Here is a 20,462-nt window from a genome sequence, read left to right as displayed (position 1 = left end):
TTTCAGGAAGTATAAGGCAAGAAATACTGTTAAACTATACACATTAGCCAGGCAACACTGTCACCCCCTCACCCCATCTAATAACAAACATAAGAGATAGATGCTTGCTATTAACCAGACTTCATCAATAGTATTTTAGTAAACCCTGGCATTCCTTCTTTATAAATCCAAGATTTTGAAATATAGGACAGAATACAAGAACTTTTCATACCTGAGAAAACCATCAAAGAAGCAAAAAAGAAAAAAAAAAAAAAAAGGAATATACATCCTAAATTTCTCACATTTCTAGTCTAGCAAGAAATTCAGGACTGGATTCCATCACCAGATTCCATTGGAGTTACTTGTGTCTTGGTACACTGTGAGCCAGGTATAGTGAGGTTCTTTTTATATTTTGTGTTTCATTGTCTTAAAGAGTTCACTATGATCCAACTAGACTTTGATCTTAATTTGTTTTGGGGATTAGAAATAGCATATGTTACCAAACAACAAAAACATTACAACAGATTGTCCTCTGGGATTTTTTTAAAAATTAGAATTCTTTATGTAATAATAATGCCTTGGCTGGGTGTGGTGGCTCACACCTGTAATTCCAGCACTTTGGGAAGTGAAGGTGAGAGGATTGCCTGAGCCCAGGGGTCTGAGACCAGACTGGGCAACTTGCTGAGGCCTTATCTCTACAATAAATCCAAAAAAAAATTAGTCAGGTGTGGTGGCACACACCTGTAGTTACAGCTACTTGGAAGGCTGAGGGGGACGATCGCCTGAGCACACCAGGCCAAGGCTGCGGTGGCCGTGAGCGTGCCACTGCACTCCAGCCTGGGCAACAGTGCTATTTCAATATGCTTGAAGTAATAAAGTGGTTTTTTTGGGGGGGGGGAAGCATACAACTAAGTCATTAATAGCAAATACTGAAACATCTGTTACTTTACTTGTACTTAGCAAACTTATGATGAGCACTGAATATATCCTTTCAGCCTTAAATCCTTCACACCAAAATAAAACTCTATTTCTGAACAGTCCTTTTAGCCATTTTAAGGTGTGAATTATCTTAAGAAAGAGTTTCAAAATTAAGCTTCATGTGACTATGGATCTTCTTAGGTGGTTCTAATAGTCTGTGATTAGAAAGGATTCTATGTCCTGCTTATTATAATTCTAGCAGTTAAAGCTTCCTTAGCACACACCTACCAGGGAGATTGACTTCCATCAAGTATTTCAAGCACAAGATGTTGGGGTGAAGATAGCAGTCTTCAGTTATGTCTGGAAAACGAGGCAAGTCTAAAAATGTAGCAACTTCAATTGTTTTTTTATAGATATCCTCATAGTCAGGCCAAGACTGAAATAAAAGAGAGATTATCATTGTAGCAATTTCTGCAACATAAACTATTTGTAAAAATATTATTTGATTTGAAAATATGCTCCAACCCAGAGTATCTGGAATAATTATAAATAAATAAATAAACTGCATTCATTGAATAAAATTTGGAATGTGGAGCAAAGTATGAAGGGGAAAATACTCATTAATTCTTAATAGTCTAACCAGGCAATCTTAAATAGCAATAATACTAAATTAAAAAGACATTACAATTCTATTTGGCTCATAAGACTCCTTCTGGTCTTATCCATGATATGGTGAAATCGGTACTTCTTGCCTTAGAAGAATCTGGAAGAAGGGATAATGCTAAAACCCAATCAGAGTTACAGTATTGTCATAAGAGCTCGAATACACAACTTCCTTCTCACCCTTCCTCACCTGCACCCTCTCAATCTTCAAACACACAGCTAAAAAAATGCAGCAGTTCACTGTTATATAACATTCACATGCTTCCATGTGGGAGAGAATACCAGACTCTAAGTCTAGCAGTTAAAAATCCACAATTCAACTACACACTAAACTCTCCCACATAAAAGCATATTAAGATTCTCTTACAAAACTCAGAAAAATCTATGAGCAAATACTAATAAAGTGATTCTGTCCATCACTTTAAGATCACCTTTGTGGTTTTTTGTACATGCTATTAATATTTTTGTAGTTTATGAATATTTGTAATATTAAAACTACATGTAATTTTTCCTCATTCACTCATCTAGTCGCATAAAAATATTAAGTTTAGGGCCTAGTGGATGCAGAGCACTTTGGAAAACAAAAATGAATAACATAATCCCCTCAAGGAGTTTACATTCTAGAAAGGGAGATAAGGTACGCATAAATAACTATAGTACAAAATAGGAAGGTATCAGGTACTACAAGTAAGAAATAAACAAAAGGCTATGGGATTTCTGATATGGTAGAACCCTGTTAAAATTGGGCCTGAGCCCAAACTTTGAAAGATCGTTTGGCAGCATCTACTAAAGTTGAGATATGTGCATTCTGTATCAAAGCAATTCTACTCCTGTATATACCTGAAAAATGTGTATGCATGTCCATGAATGTTCTAGAATGTTCACTGCAGCACTAGAATGTTCATAACAGCACTATCTGTAAAAGTTCTAGGCTAGAAATCACACAAATGTCTATCAATGATAGAATATAAAAATAATATTTTACATGATATATTCTTACAACGGAATATTATTCAGCAATTGAATGCTCTACATGCAACAATGAGTGAGTCTTCAAAACACAACGCTCAAAGAAAACAGCCATATGCAAAAGATGATGATCCCATTTATATAAAGTCCAAAACTCAGCAATTTGATCCCAAATTTCTACACCGTTAGATGTCAGTATAATGGTTGCTGTTGTGGTGGGTTTGTCACAGCTGGAAGGGAGCATACTGTAGAGCTTCTGGGAGGCTAGCAGTGCTTCTTCATCTGCATGCTGGGTACATGACTGTGTTCAGGTTGTGATAATTCATCATACATTTATGGTATATGCACTTTTCTTTCTTTCTTCTTTTTTTTGAAGAGACAGAGTCTCTGTCATCCAAGCTGGAGTGCAGCGGCACAATCATAGCTTAATGCAGCCTTGAACTCTTGGGCTTAAGCAATTCTTCCACCTCAGCCTCCTGAGTAGATGAGACTACAGGCATTGCCACAATACCTAGCTGGCTTTTTCAAAATCTTTCTGTAGAGACATGGTGTTGCTATGTTGCCCAGGCTGGTCTCAAACTCCTGGCCTCAAGTGATCCCCCCAAAATGCAGAGATTATAGGCATGAGACACCATGCCTGGCCTGATATGTGCACTTTTCTATATGTCTAAACCTCAAAAAAAGTTAAATTAAAAAGTGGGGAGGGGATCGCAAGAAATGAAAGATAATATCAGTCAAGTAAACTATTTTGCATATAAGAGCTGTTTCATACATGAATGTTCCCATTCCTTTGTGGGAGAAATAATCTGACTGGTAAATACAGAATTGGAGAGTCCTTGAAAAATCGACGGCCTAACCTACCAAATCCCTAGCAGGGGGATGCCTAGCTCTTCTTGTAAACTTTCAGTGATGGGAATCCAATACATTTCCTGAAGGCAGTCATTTTTTTTTTTTTTTGAGTCAGAGTCTCACTCTGTTGCCCAGGCTGGAGTGTAGTAGCACACGCATGGCCACCCCAGCATTGACCTGCTGGACTACGGCAATCCTTCCATCTCAGCCTTCCAAGTAGTGGGAACTATAGCCATGCGCCACCATGCCCAGCTAATCTTTTGGTTTATTGTAGAGACAAGGTCTCACCAAGTTGTCCAGGCTGTTCTCAAACCCCTGGGCTCAGGCGATCCTCTTGCCTCCACCTCCCAAAGTGCTGGGATTACAAGCGTGAGCCACCACACCCAGCTAGTCATTTCATTTTTAATGTATCTAACTATTAAGTCCTTCCCTAGTCTAAGTAAAAATCTGCTTTCCAATTTGAATTTACAGCTAACTACATCCCCTGAGTTATTTCAGAAACTGCTGCTGTAAGGATAATGTCTTGCCTATCTTTTAAATATATGAATATATTTGGGAATCAACTGGAGGAATTAATATTTCTCTGTAACAAACTATAAAAATAACTCCTGAAAATATAGCCTTAATATTTCTCTGTAAAATTTTACTTTGATAAATTCAGCTCATATGTAATTATAAAACACAAGGAAATGCCTTATTATGGTACAGGGGGATGTTTGCAGAAAACAATCATATTTGTAATATCTAGAATTTATAGCTATACTTGATTTTACTTTGCCTGAAGCTACAATCTTCTCTGTATTATATTTCTTTTGATACAATTATTTCAATACTTAAACTCCTGAGTTTTATTAGGAAAAAAGTACCTTAGTTTATGTTATATTATCAGCATATGATCTGCAGCCAAAGAATACAAAGTACATTTCTCCCAATTCAAAGTAGCAATGCGGCTTTTTTTTTTCCTTACATCGTGGTCTTTTTTTTTAAATGTTGGGATAGATTAATCCTACTTGTATACTAAAATATTATTACTTGTATTTGAATCTGTGGATTTAAAAGAGAGAAAAGGGAAAATTCTCAGCAAACTTTGGAAAGAAGTGTCTTTCTTTTTACATATAAAATTAATTCACCTAGACCTCTGCTTCGTTCTGTACAGAATTTGAAGCACCTTTTCAAGTTCAGATAATTTTAACATTTCTAACAAGATTTATGGCAACCCTAATCCTTTTAAATGATCCTTTTAAATCTCCAATAATGGAGATGCAATTAAGTACTTTTATCTGCAAACAAAACAACACTACAGCTGATATTCCAATTCAGTATTACAGATTTTATTTTTTAAAATTTACTTTTAAACAGAGATAACCTTTTCTTTTTGAATATCACTCAATATATTATTTTTAAAGGTGGCTAAAGGGTTTTTTAACATCATTCCTTTTTTTTAAGACCCATCTTCTATCATTATACATTTAGGCTGTTTCCAATTTTTAGACTGGTATAAATAATACCATGAAGAATATATTTTAGTGACATTTAAATTTGATTATAAAAATGATAAATGAGTATTACAGAAAATTTATGAAATATAAAATACTATACTGAAGATAATAAAAATCACTAACAAGAGTAAAATCCATTAGGATCTTGGACTTCTCGCTCAGCCCTTTTGGGTACATGCATATTCTTAACATTGGGATTTAAATCTACCACCCTATGTGATATCTCTACTTAGGAATCTCTCTAGTATAGAAAACGTCTATAACCCAAACTTAATTCTTTATCGTCTACATCCCCAGATTTTATCCCTCTAACCATGTTCCTTACCTAGTCACAAAAAAAGTTTAGGACCCCTCTCTTTCCTCACATGCCACAGCCATTTCATTCCATGAACTATTTACTACACCTCCAAGTTTGGTCTCCAATGCTAGTCTCTCTCTTCACTTTAACTACACTACCCCAGACCAGGACTACCAGCCTCCTGACAGACCCATATCTGCTTCTGTCTCTTTGCAACTGGTAGTCTGAATGAGATTCTAAAACGCAAATCTGAATGTCACTCCTCAGCTAAAATCCCTCTAACAGTTTACACTGCTCTTAGGCTAAGCTCCCATCTGTCTAGGAGCTTTTGTATAAAGTAAATTAGAAATAAAGTTTCATCTCCTGCATTTTCATCTAACATTACCAGGGGGACCCAAACAAAACTGGAATTATCTTTTGGAGGGTGGACCCCTTGTAGTACAGGCTTCCCCTGCTAGGTAAGAGTTCTGGGAACCCACTGGGATCAGTGTACCAGCTAGCGTTGTTGTGAGAAGCTGTGTGCATTCAGCTTCAGTGGAACTTTTTTGAGATTCTTTCAACACATTTGCCCATTTCATGATGGGTGATTTATGAGTATACCTGCCTACACCTTGCTGAGTGTTCTGCAATTTTCAACCAAAACAGCATAACCCCCATACCCTACCCTCCCTACTCACTTATCTGAACAGTGGAAAAAGCATCTTGATAGGTGCATTGCATCAAATGGAGAGTACTTTAAGGTGACTGAAGTTTAAACATATACAAATAAATACACAATTTTTTATAAATAAATTTTGGGGTTTTTCTGGGTCTCCCCATGTATATTTTCTGAGAATTCTCCCATGTCATGAGAGACTGTGAAAACATCATTTTGCATGACTTGAAAATATTCCCCTCTGTGAATCCATCAATTTCTTTTTATTGGGCATCTAAGTTAGATGTAAGCTACATGCATCACATTAAGCAATTATTAAAAAGTGGTTTTCATAGACTGTTCCATGACTTGAGAAAATATTCCTAGTACAATATTGAGTTTTTGAAATCAGGACACAAATTTGTATACATGCTTCAATCCTAATTTTGCAAATAAGTTTAAGTACATTAAAAAAGACAATCAGAGCCGGGCTCGGTGGCTCAGCCTGTAATCCTGCGCCTTTGGGAGGCTGAGGTGAGTGGATTGCCTGAGCCCGCGGGTTCGAGACCCGCCTGGGCAGCGAGACCTCATCTCTACAATAAATAAAAAAAAAATCAGCTGGGCATGGTAGCGTATGCCTGTAATTCCGGCTACTTGGAAGGCTGAGGTGGAAGGATCGCCGGAGCCCAGCAGGTCGAGGCTGCGGTGGCCGGAAGTGGCCACTGCACTCCAGTCTGGGCGACCGAGTGAGACTCGAACTCAAAAAAACAAAACAAAACAAAACAAAAAACGATCAAAAATATCAAATGTTAATAGTATTCATTCATGAGAAACTGGATTTGGATAATTTTCATCTCCTTTATGTCTCATTATTTTCTACATTCCTTTTAAACATTCTGAATATATTACTTTTGCAATAAAATATTAACATTAAAAACCATATTACAGTGGTTCAAAAAAAGTCTAACCATAGACTTACTATATGACCTAGTAGTTGCACTTCTGGATATATACCCAAAAGAACTGAAAGCAGGAACTTGAACAAATATTTGTATACCAATGTTTATATTCAGCCTTAAAAAGGAATGAAATTCTGACACAAGCTACAACATAAATAATCCTTAAAGGTATTATGCTAAGTGAAATAAGCCAGACACAAAAAGACAAACATTGTATGACTCCACTTGTAGGGAAAGGGAAATTAAGTGGTTGTGGTTATGGAATTCTAGTGTGGGAAGATGAAAAAAGCCTAGAGATGGATGGTGGTGATGGTTGCACAAAAATGGAAATGCATTTAATGTCACTGAACTGCACTCTTAAAAATGATTAAATGGGTCGGGCATGATAGCTCAAGTCTGTAATTCCAGCACTTTGGGAGGCCGAGGTGAGGGGATTGCCAAAGCCCACGGGTTCGAGACCAGCCTGGGCAACTTGGTGAGACCTCATCTCTACAATAAATAAAAAATTAGCTGGGCATGGTAGCACACACCTGTTGTTCGGGCTACTTGGAAGGCTGAGGCAGAAGGAACGCCTGAGCCCAACAGGTCAATGCTAGGGTGGCCTTGAACATGCCACTCCACTCTAGCCTGGGCAATGAAGTGAGACTCCAACTCAAAAAAAAAAAAGGTTTAATGGCAAATCTTATGTTATGTATATTTTGCTGCAATAAAAAAAGTATTAAAAGGAACCTAAGTAACATCTGTCTAAAAGGAAAAAAACCCACAACATGTTAGAGAGGTCATTATTAGAAGTATAGTAAAGCTAAAGGCTAAAAAATTCAGCATATATAAAATCTGCAAACATTCAAAATCAATACTATTTGCTAACATCTACCTTTCTTATATAAAATCTCTTAGGAAGAGAAACATACTTTCAGGGGAAAAAAGATGGAGTTATTAAATCATAACCTGAAAATATAATATCAATTGGCAGCATATGCCAGGTGGGGAAAAAGCAGCAACATCGAGATATCGGTCTGCCTTTTCCAGAAGAAAAAATATATTGAGCGAAAAAAATACATAGTATCTGCAGAATCTCTTGCTCAGGGACCCTCTATCCAGAAATTATGCTTGATTACTATTTAATGATTTTAGTATAAGACTGAAAGACATGCTCCTTTTAATACCCCAAATGAGGCAAAAGAATTATAACTGAATGTCACCACTGCACATCATTTCTGTCCCAGGGGATGTCATTAAAATCATTCGAATGCTACCTCCTGCCACCAACATAACATGAAGTGGGAGCCCAACTGTACCTATAGGGCTTATTTGTGGCCAACCCTCCTATACATCTTCTCCCAGGCCAACTGAGCCAGCTCAGCAAAGTATCTAACCTTTGGCAGAAGTCTGGGAATACTGTACTTCACATGGTTTTAGAGAATAAGAGGACAGTGAAACATTTTTGTCTCTATCCCACTATCCTTAGCCCAAGAGGGGAGCCAGTCTCTGACTTTGACAAGATTCTAAAACATGGATAGCTATCATATAATATAATGGTAAACATTCAGTGGTTGTTAGAATAGTCTAATTTTTACTTTTAGATAGTGCATTCATCCATAGAACATATTCAAGGAAAGGAAAGGGTCTCTTAGAAGCTGCTAGGTATTAGTACATTTTCACTAGGTGTGTGGACTCTCTGATATATTAAGTACAATAAGAAGACTACTAGAATCCTCTCTAATAGATATAATTTATTCTGTCAATGACTTATAGACAGTAGGGCTGCTGCTATCTTTTCAGTCTTGATTTTTAAAAAAAAAAATTTGTATATATTCTAAACCCACAGACCAGTTTCCAAACAGATACAGTTTCTAAATAGTTTTAAACAGAATCCTGTTGAATATTTCACATGTTTAGTAAGGTATAATAGCATTTGGTTTTATACTGACCTTTTGGTTATCTGCCAATTAGTCTAATTCTGCCTTAGTCTTTTGTAGAACAAGGCGGAATAACAAAAGAAAGGGGCAGAGAAATAAGTCTTGTCTGTTCTGTTCAAAACACAATTCCATCAGAATCATTGCAAGATATTTATGAAAAATATACAAGGGTGATGCAAAAAAAACCCTGGAATTCATTCACTCATTCATTCATTTATAGAAAGCACGATTTATTAAGAGGACAGAAAAAATCCCACAGTGGGAGGGGACCCAAAGAGGTTGCACTATTTATAAAAAATTGTGTATTTATTCTTACATGTTTAAACTTCAGTCACCTTCAAAGTACTCTGTTTGATGCAATACATACCTATTGAGATGTTTTTTCCACTGTGCTCAGAAGTTTTTGAACCCATCAATTTTGATGCCTTTTAGTGCTTCTGCTGTTTTTTGTTTCACCTCTTCCACATCAGAAAAATGTTTCCCTTTGAGGATTTTCATCCAGGGAAACAAAAAAATGTTGCTCGGGGTAAGATTGGGTGATAGGGAGGGTGGAACACAGGGGTCATGCAATTTTCAGTCAAAAACTGCTAAACATTCAGCATGGTGTGGGCAGGTGTGTTCATAATCACCTATCATGAAATGGGCAAACACACTGAAAAAAAAATCTCCAAAAAAATTAAAAAACTGAAGCTGAGCCTCTCACAACAATGCTAGCTGGTACGCTGATGCTGATGGGTTCCTAAAACACCTACCTAGCGGGGGAAGCCTGTACTAAAAGGAGCCTGCCCTCCAAAAGATAATGCTGGTTTTTTAAGGGGCATCTCCCCTCGTTATCTTGGTAGATCACAAGCTATACTTACTGAATACATTTGTCACTGAGTTTAAGAAGCTGCAGTTTAAATAAGCTCTCCAGGACATTCTTATACATACTAAAGCTTAAAGCCTCTAGAGATTAATGAAATTGCTGTGGATTCCTAGAAAACAGAAAATGCCAGTTGTAGGAAGCAAAAAATAAAATGCAGTGGCTGCCCACCCTCATCTTTCTTGCAGACAGAAGGAAACACTCAGATAAATTTTACTGCCCACGCTTGAAAAGAGAAGTGTGCACAGACACTTCTGAAACGCTGAGATGATGGCGGAGGCCAGGAACGCAACAACACCAGATGGCTTCTTCCCATACTGTCTGGCAGTAGTAATTGGGAAGGAGGAGTGGAAATGAGGGAAACTGAGAACATCTGTTATCACTAGGCTCACCTTATTTCCCCTCAGGTAGACTTTAAACCTGTCAGACTATTATTCTAACAAAGATTGCACAAATAATTCCAAGGGCTATGTGTGGCCTACAGAGTAAGATGGTGAACAAATCTAGAGTAAAGTTTGAAGACTGAGTGTATTAAAACTTGATCCAATACAGCTTTCAGTTGAAGGTGCTTAAGAAGTGACTGACAGCTCAGGAGAAATCTTTTTCTTCCTTTGACCAAAAGGAACCCAGTTTCACAAAGGGTGTAAGACAGCTCCAAAGCAAAATGAGTCATCGTGGCAAAGTGCCACTCACTGGGTTTGGCTGAACCAGTATTACATCTTTTCTTTTTACTCATTGAGAGAGAAGATCAGAATGTTGTTGATCAACATTCAAAATACTGGAGATGTACTTCAGAATGAATTTTCGGTTTCCTCTTTAGCCCTTCTTGCTGAGTCTAGTGAGGGATGACGAAATGACTAATTCTTGAGAGTATTTAGAAACATCGCCAAGGATTGTGGTAGAATAATATGTATGTTACATATTATCTACTTAGAAATTGGTCTATGGGTTTAAAATATATAAAAATAAGAAAATTAAGGCTGAAAAGATAGAAGTAGCCCTAATGTCTATAGATCATGAACAGAATTATCAGAATTATATCTAATTGAGACAAGTATGTCAAGACCCAATACTTTGGTTCAAACAATGATTTGATTATTTGGTATGCTGTGAAGATGGTGGCCCTGAAAGGTACTAGATTTTCAGTTTATTCTACCAGGTGAACTGCAGGAGTTTTGCTAGAAGTAAATTGTTCTTCAAGTAAGCACCATCTCCAGAAACGTGAGTCAAAAATAAAGCAGCAGAAGAGGCAGAAAAAGGAGGAGGAGGAGGTTCTTTTCAAATTAAATAAGTAAATAAAATGAACAGGCTATCTAGCTGGGGAGGGGAATCACAACTCAGAAAAAGATGACTGAAAATACTAAAACTTAATTGGCACACCTGTCTCTTCTCCTGAACTTTGCTCTTAAGTCAGGCTAATGGCAGGAAGACTCACAAGCTCATGGCCTGCTTGGAAAGAGAACACAAACATCATCAAATCTCCCTTTATTCCATTCTCCTTTGTTTTAAGTGAGTTTTGTCAGATTTGTTATTAACACAGAGGGGCCCATTTAAATACCAACAGAACAACTAAATCAAAAGAAACAGCTCACCTAGGATAAGAGTTTGAGACAGGTTTTTAAAGCTTTTTTGTTTTGTTTTGTTTTGTTTTGTTTTTAAGGTGTGCTCAACTTTCTGGAATAACAAAAATAAAACAAAATCAAACAGAAGGAAAACAGTCCCCTGCAGCCCACACACACAAAACTCCACTGGCATTATCTTCATCACCATCTCCAAGCACAATCGCACCTTTTGTCATTTCTGGTGGAGGTTCAGCTGCTGAAGAAGCCAAGACTTAGTGGAGAAAGCTAAGACATGGAAGGGGGAAGAAAATGCGTCCTTTGTTAACGAAAAGCCGTTTCCATTTAAAAGTTTCAACATACTATAGAACAGTGAATACACTTTTGTGAGCAAAGGCAAAGCACACAATGAAGAAAAGCTGCCTGTCAATTAAACAAACAGTCATTTGAAGGCATCCCAAACCTTCCCCTTTTTCTTGAAAAAGGAGTGGAGGGAGGGAGTGTGGGCTTTTACTACACTTGGCTGAAGATTTGTCAGAAAGGTATAATAAATATGACACATAGAGCTTCTAGAGCCATACAGATTCATTTAATTACAATAGTAAGAAATCACATGATTAATATGTTTTTTAAAAGACCACAAAGCTATAATAAATTGTTCCAGCATGCATTAAAAACAGAGTGCTTGGGAAAGCATTTTATTGAATTTCACAAATATTCCAGTGAGTTTATTTTCCTTCATGAAGCAATGCTTTTAGACAGGTAAGGGCAAGCTAGAGTTTCTGTTACACAACAGCAGGCTCCTGTGATAAACCTGATTACAATACCCTGTCAGAGGCGAACTTCCTGCTCAGCTATTTAAAAAATAAGGGGGGGGAGGGGTGAAGAGTGCAGTGCCTCACCCTTATTATTGTCCTGAAGCAAAGATGCAGCTGAGGAAATGTTAATGCTATGTGCACCTGTTAATCCAAACTTATAACAAGATTCTCTATAACAAAAGAAAACTAATAAGAAAACTATCAGAAGTAATGACAAAGCACTGCAATTATTTATGGAGGAAGGGTAAAATGAATTCCACGCGTATTACGATTCATAAAACAGTTCACCTCGCATTTTTGGTCTGCTAGAATTACCTTAACAATCGTAAATCTATTATGTGTAACAAAAATACTTTATGTTCAAAGTCTAGCCTTCTGGAAGTTTGTGGTGAACATATTTATTATCTTATGTGAAATACAGCTTGGTCCTGAGGATAAAGACTTGCACAAACACAAAACCTTATGAACAAACACAAAATTATGAACTGATGACCGATGAGGACTTGCCAACTGAACAGGAGATAATTTGTTTTGGCCCCAGGATCAGAAATGGGAAGAAACTACTGGAATCCTCCTTCTTAAGGTTTGTCTGTTCTCCAAACACTTTGCTGATTGCTTGCATAGCTATTCTCCAATTTCACGTATCTGTAGTAAAGGAGATTAAAAATGGTATCCAGAAGAGGAGATAATCCCCAAATAATTTCAAGCTAATTTTGGAAGGGCTATATGATTGTTTTTGCAGATTTGCCTTTGTCATTACTTGGTTTTATTTAGGCTAGTGTAAAACTAAGCTCCCATTCTCTCCTCTTGGGAAGTAGTGGTGAGGAAAGCCCCAGGCAGAGCATGCTGGATACTGGGCTATTGGCCCAGAGTCAAACTAAATCACAGATAATCCACATAAAATCACTGGTTTCAACCAGCAAATATGAGAAATTATTCTAAAAGAAATATAAATATTGCCTCACAGATACATTTTCTAGCCTGAGTAATTCACTATTGGTTTCAGTGTATTGGTGAAGAATATGAATGAACTGATAAGATTATTTATCCCACACACTGGTTTTCATATAAGTGATACTGACACACCCATAATTTTTATTTTTAAATGTCCTTGCTTATAAACAGAAGTTATATCCCTTATACATTTACCACTAAAATTTAACAGAATGATTTTTTATTTATTTTAACCAAATGGCACTATTCAATGGCCTTCAGATATATGATGTCATAAATACATCAGAAGCAGTCTGGAAATCCCCTACTTATGTGGGAAAAAACTCCCCAACAGATCAATTTGAAATTTTCTGAAAATGAAATGTTTAAACTTACTCTATTTCACAGCTATTTCATATAATGTAATCAATAGACACAGACTGAGTCCTTACTGTGTATACAAATTATATTAGGTGTTCTCAATAATAAAATAGAAGCCTTAAATGTGATCCTTACTCTCAAAAAGTCTGCACCCTTTAGTCAGGGATGCAAGACAAACAAACCCATGTATCACATATTATCTTTTAGAAATTCTATTTAGACAACATCCTCTAGCTGCCTTTAAAACTGTAAAAAGATACAAAAAAGTAACATATTTGTAAGCTATGAAACATAATAAAATGAACATCCATGAATCCACCACCTGATTTAAAAACTAGAATATTACCAATACTGTTGTACATACCAATACACTCCTTCCCTATCATATCCCTCTGTCTCCCCCTCTAGAAGTAACTAGCATCCTCAATCTCGCTCATCATTAACTTGATTTTTTTAAAAATGGTATCATAATTAGTACGTAATTTTCTAAGCCTTGCCTTTTACATACAATGTAATGTTTCTTAGATCATTCATGTTGCTTGTAGCTGCAGTTTGTTAATTTTCATAGTTGTTTAATGTATCATTATTCAAATATATCACATTTTATCCATTTTCCTGTTGATGGACATTTAGATTGTTTCTGGTTTTGTTTGGTTTGTTTTTTTATCATTACCTAGCTGCCACCTTCTTTTCCCCAAGCATAAAACCCTATCCACAGAGAAGTAGTGAAGTAAACTGTGGCATATCTACACCATGCAGTTCTAAAAAGAATGAAAAGTGATAACTAAATTGCAGTTATGTAAGCGAGTATCCCTGTTCTTAGGAAATATACATTATTTAGGGGTAATGGGCCACGATAGATATAACTTACTCTTAATTATTCAGAAACAAAATTACACAGATACACGGATAAGTAGATAGAGAAAATGGCACAAATGGGATAAAATGGTAACAAAGTTGAATCTGGGTATAGGACATGGGGGTGGTTCTTTGTATTATTTTTAATTTTGCAACTAAAATCTAAAATTTTTCCAAAATAAACAATTTTTTAAAAAGCTCTCGAAGATACATGTGAAAAAAGCAAAGTGCAACAATTGTCAATAAAATATAATCTCTTATTTTTTATGCTTACATTTTCCACAAAAATCTTTAAGAGATCTCTCTGCTCTTTTATCCTGTCCCTTCCCTCAGAATTACTTTTAAAGACAAGCAATAACAAGTGTTGGCAAGATAGGGAGAAAAGGGAACTTTTGCCCATTGTTGGTGGGAATATACATTAGTACAGCCATCATGGAAATGAAATGGAGATTCCTAAAAAAATCTAAAAATGAAAATACCATATGGATCCAGTAATTCCACTTCTGGGTATATATACAAAGAAACTGAAATCAGTATGTTGAGGATGTCTGCGATCCTATGTTCACTGCATTATTTGCAGTAGACACGATAAATGGATAAATGAGTAAAGAAAATATGGTATATATATACAATGGAAAACTTTTCCTTTAAAAAGGAAATTCTGCCATTTGCGACACTGTGGATGAACCTGGAGGATAATGTGCTAAGTGGAATAAGCCAGGCACAGAAAGAAATACTGCACGATCTCACTTATATGTAAAATCTAAAAAAGATGAATTCATAAAATCAAAGAGTAGTCATATGTCACTTAATGACAAGGGTACATTCTGAGGAATGTATCATTAGACAATTTTGTGTGTGAACATCATAGAGTGTACTTACATAAACCTAGATGGTATAACCTAGTACACATGCCAGCTGTATGGTAGTGTGTTGTTCATGGGCTACAGACCTGGACAGTACATTACTGTGCAGAATACTGTATCAACTGTGACACAATGGTAAGCATTTGTGTATCTAAGTGTATATAAACATAGACAAGGTACATTAAAAATGCAATATACAAAATAAAAATGGTACACTCATATAGGGCACTTACAAATGGAGCTTGTAGCACTGGAAGTTGCTCTAGATAACCCAGTAAGTTAGGGGTGAGTGAATGTGAAGGCCTAGGACATTACTGTATACTACCATAGACTTACACACTGTACACTTAGGCTACACTAAATTTATGAAAAAACTTTCTTCAGTAATAAATTAACCTTACCTTACTGTAACTTTCTGGCAGAAACTTAAATTTTTAAAAACTTTTGAGTCTTGTAATAACACTTAGTTTAAAACATAATGTATGACTGTGCAAAAACATTTTCTTTCTTTATATCCTTATTCTATAAGATTTTTTCTATTTTAAATTTTTTTTGTTAGAAACCAAGATGCAAACACACACATCAGCCTAGGTTTACAAAGGGTTAGGCTCATTAATATCACTGTATTCCACCTCTACATCAATCCCACTGAAAGGTCTTCGGCGGCAATAACATGCACAGAGCTCTTATGATAACTATACCTTCTTCTGAAATAATTCCTGAAATACCTGTCTGAGACTATTTTACAGTTAATTTTTTTTTTTTTTGAGTTGAAGTCTCACTACGTTGCCCACACTGGAGTGCAGAGGCACTCTCACGGCCACCCCAGCATCAACCTGCTGGGCTCAGGCTATCCTTCTCCCTCAGCCTTCCAAGTAGCTGGAACTACAGGTGTGCACTACCATGCCCAGCTAATTTTTTATTTTTTTACTGTAGAGATGAGGTCTCACCAAGTTGCCTGGGCTGGTCTTGAACCCGTGGGCATAGGCAATCCACTCACCTTGGCCTTCCAAAGTGCTGGGATTACAAGGTGAGCCACCAAGCCTGGCCTATAGTTAGTTTTTTAAATAAGCAGAAGTATACTCTGAAATAACGATAAGTATAGTATAGTAAATATATAAACCAGTAGCATAGTTGTTTATTATCAAGTATTATATACTCCAAAGTATACAGATTTTTAAATTATCATATGTACCCCCAAAACATATATATTACATAAGCAACAATTTTTAAAAGGTTCATACAAAAAACAATTTCCAAATGCAATGAAAACAATATACTCACAAAATTAAGGTCATAAATTCCAAGCAGAAGAAACAAAGAAAACCATAACAAGACATGTAACATTCCAGTTGATGACCTTCAATGATAAACAGGAAATCTTAAAAAGCAGCTAAAGGAAAAAAACCCACATTATATAGAGAATAGCAAAGATAAGAATTACAGATTGACTTTTTATTGGCAATTAGGTAGGTCTGAAGACAATGAAATGACATCTTTAAGTACCAAAAAAAAGTATAAGCCCAGACTTCCATATATAGTGAAAGTATCTTTCAAATATTAAGGCAAAATAAGGACTTTTTTAGGTCAAGAAAAGCCAAAAGAATTCACTGCCAGCAGATCTGTACTGTATTACCAAATTTATAACAAAGTGAAAGTAAAGTGTTTCACACTAAAGAATGGGAAGAAGGAAGTAGAAGTATTCTGTTGTAAAGGTCTTATGCTATACAAATAGCTATATATTATTAGTTGAGATAAATACTTTAAATCCTAGAGCAAAAAAAAAAAGAGTTATAGTTAATAAATCAACAGTGGAGATAAAATGAAACCATAAAAAAACTCTTAATCCAAAGGAAGGCAGGAAAAGACAAAAATAAATAGAACAAATAACAGCAAAATGGTACACTGATACCCAACTATATTGATAATTACATTCAAATGTAAATTACCTAAACATTCTAATTAAAAGGCATTATCAGACTGGATAAAAAAAATCAAGACCCAACTACCTATTATCTACCAGAAAAATACACAAATAGGTTAAAAATAAAAGACTGCAAAAAGATATTCTGTACAAATATTAATTTTTAAAAGTTGGTGTAGCTATATTAATATCAGAAACCAAAACCTACTTTGAGAAAAAGTAGATGTCAGAGTAAGAAATATCAACAAAGAAAAAGCCATATTATATAATGAAAAATTTTATATAATGATGGTTTTATCAAGACAAAATATCCTAAATGTTACACACCTAGAAACGGAGTTCCAAAATACTTAAAGCAAAAACTGATAAAATCTGAAAAAAAAATTGTAATCGTAGTTGAAGATTTCCAACTCCTCTCTCAGTAACTGATAGAATGAGTAACAATTAGTATTCAAATAGTTTCAGAGCAAAGAGCAAGTAAAAGTAACTCATTTCAACTCTTAATTTACAAAACTTAAGCCTCAAATTGTTAAAACTTAAAAGGGGAGGAAAACAATTCAGATGCGATACAACACGTTCTCAGTGATATTATGTTCTCAATAATATTTCAAGCTGAAACTATGAATCATCACCCAAAATGTGACTAAATAGTTGCAGGCATTTCTTACCATACTGCCCATAGGCGGGCAATGCAAATCTCAACTAAAGGCTTAAGCTAGACTCCTAGGAAATGTGACCAACAATAATTATTACAGAAACAGTCTTTTGTTTCTGTGCATATGTCACTCTTGCAATCATTTAAACATCTATCAATAATGGGATCTGGGTCAGGTGCTGTGCCTCACGCCTGTAATCCCAGCACTTTGGGAGACCAAGGTAAGAAGATTGCCTAAACCCAGGGGTTCAAGACCAGCCTGGGCAACTTGGCAAGACTTCATCTCTACAATAAAACAAAAAATTAGCCAGCTGTGGTGGCGTGCCCCTGTAGTTCCAGCTATCTAGAAGGCTGAGGCAGAAGGATCGCCTGAGCCCAGTAGGCTGAGGCTGTGGTGGCCATGACTGTGCCACTGCACTCCAGTCTGGGTGACAGAGTGAGACTCCAACTCAAAATACTACCACTACTACTACTACTAATAATAATAACAATAACAATAATAATAATGATAATAATAGGATCTATCACCATCTGAAAGAACACAGAATAAGTTTTTGAAAATAATTACTTTACAGAGTGAAATTTTAGTGAGTATTATGTGAGCATATATAGAGTGAAATGAAATTTCTTTTCTTTTTTTTTTTTGAGTTGGAGTCTCACTCTGTCACCCAGAACGGAGTGCAGTGGCCGCTCCTGGCCACTGCAGCCTCGACCTGCTGGGCTCCGGCAATCCTTCCGCCTCAGCCTTCCAGTAGCTGGAACTACAGGCGTGCGCTACCACACCCGGCTAATTTTTTAATTTATTGTAGAGATGAGGTCTCGTCAAGTTGTCCAGGCGGGTCTCAAACGCGCAGGATCAGGCAATCCACTCACCTCAGCCTCCCAAAGTGTGGGATTACAGGCTGAACCACCGAGCCCAGCTGAAATTTCTCAATTAAAAAGGAAATTACTGGTTAGCTACCAATCCCAAGCATATAAACTCAGCTCAGAAAGCAATATTCCTTTGTAAGAAGCTGAACACACGGTAACCAAAATTTTAAATTCCATAATGAGAGGAAAAATACATTATATTTTCCCATAATCATGGACTTCCTGGAACCTACTTTGAGAAAAGCTAGAAAATGGCACATTCAAAAGTTAACAGAATCTTAAAATGAAAACTTTGCTTTCTAAAAAAAATGATACTTTTTTTTCTCTAAATAGCTTGATTATTCTCTCAATCTTCATCTCAGGGGAAAAATCTTTCCATTCTTGGGTCTGGAAAGGAGCCTATTACCATTTGAGAGCCTGTAATGTGACTGTATTTTGAATATATCGTCTCAGATAGTCCTGAGAACCCTAATGAAAGTAGGTTTGCTAATTCCTAGGCCATATTTCTTCTTAGGTCTGTAAAAAAAAATGAACTAAATGACCTTCAAATTTCCCTCCAGCTTTAATATTCCATGATTCTATGCAAAAGATAGAATTGGGCAACCCCCTCGAGCCCCCCACACACACACTGTGGTAGTTTTCTGTCGTCTTAATAAATCCTGCTTTCTCAAAAAAAAAAAAAAAAAAAAAAAAGAATTCAAATTTGGTTAGGGAGTTAAAGATAACAAAATAATAATTTCAGGTACCAGCAAAATGTACAAATAACCTTAACCAGGCAAAAGTTATCGACATAACTTGAGTGGTGAATGGCTCCGAGAATTCAGGTTAAATACCAGTTAGCTAGGATGTAAGATAAAGAATATGCAGCCGGGCTCGGTGGCTCAGCCTGTAATCCCACGCCTTTGGGAGGCTGAGGTGAGTGGATTGCCTGAGCCCGCGGGTTCGAGACCCGCCTAGGCAGTGAGACCTCATCTCTACAAAAAAAAAAAAAAAAAAAATCAGCTGGGCATGGTAGCGCGCGCCTGTAATTCCGGTTACTTGGAAGGCTGAGGCGGAAGGATCGCCAGAGCCCAGCAGTTCGAGGCTGCGGTGGCCACCGCACTCCAGTCTGGGCTCCAGGCCACCGCACTCCAGTCTGGGCAACAGAGTGAGACTCCGACTCAAAAAAAAAAAAAAAAAAAAGATAAAGAATATGCTAGAGGTTAAGGGAGAGAAGGAGAAACAGGTGGGAGAGGATCGGGGCGTGGAGGAGGAAAAAAGGGAAGGAGAAGGCCAAAAAACAAAATTTTGTGTTGGTCAAAACTAAGCTGGTAACTAATGTAAAAATGATAATAAAGCTCTGTTGGACCCTCTAGGAAAACTGAAAACTATGGAGACACACACCCAGAATCTGAGAAATGAATGTCTTTTCCTTTAGCAGAACATTTGAACAAGGCTCAGATGAATAGCCATAACCAATTTTTCAGTCATTAAATCTAAAATTACTAACTCATGAATTATACAGATTTTCAAGTCAATTAAAAAAAACCAACCTACTATGTAACAGTTTAAAAGTACCTTTAGTATCATCCAAGTCATGCCCAGGAGGCCCAGGCTTTGCTCAGTGATTGTGGGGGAGGCCATTAAAAAAGATGAAAAGCAAACCAGCTGACCATGAGTCCTGCCTAGTTCTGAAACTAAGAGCTGTGTTATCCTTCTCACAGATGCAAACGGGGCTCCTGAGATGGAGGGGACAACCTCATACTCCAGTATTTTCCTTCCTGATTTTACCCAAGTTCAGTTATTCCATCATATCTCAGACAAATTATCTGGGGCTTGGAGTGCCGGCTAGAAGTCAGGAGGTGTCCTCGGTGTCCCCAATCCTTTACATCAATGATTTCTACACTGCCAAAGCTGAGAAACAGACTAACCTGTTTTTTCATTAAGAACCACATTTCAGTCGGGCTCAGTGGCTCAGCCTGTAATCCCGCGCCTTTGGGAGGCTGAGGTGAGTGGATTGCCTGAGACCTCTGATTCGAGACCCACCTGGGCAACTTGGCGAGACCTCAT

General features: G+C 36.8%; 1 protein-coding gene across 2 annotated transcripts in view; it reads right to left on the bottom strand.

The window, feature by feature from the left end:
- Window positions 1-20,462, bottom strand: part of TAF1B (TATA-box binding protein associated factor, RNA polymerase I subunit B) — a 59,633-nt gene that overhangs the window by 20,546 nt on the left and 18,625 nt on the right. For both annotated transcript variants that reach the window (XM_021713017.1, XM_021713018.1), the window contains one exon: window positions 1,186-1,333. In XM_021713017.1, coding sequence (XP_021568692.1) covers window positions 1,186-1,333 — 148 coding nt within the window. The remainder of the gene's footprint in view (window positions 1-1,185; window positions 1,334-20,462) is intronic.

The sequence above is a fragment of the Carlito syrichta genome, unplaced genomic scaffold, assembly GCF_000164805.1.
Source record: "Carlito syrichta isolate Samal-C Ts95f unplaced genomic scaffold, Tarsius_syrichta-2.0.1 Scaffold303988, whole genome shotgun sequence".
Taxonomy (NCBI): Eukaryota; Metazoa; Chordata; class Mammalia; order Primates; family Tarsiidae; genus Carlito; species Carlito syrichta.
The sequence above is the reverse complement of the archived record's forward strand: the minus strand, read 5'-3'. Positions and strand labels throughout refer to the sequence as shown.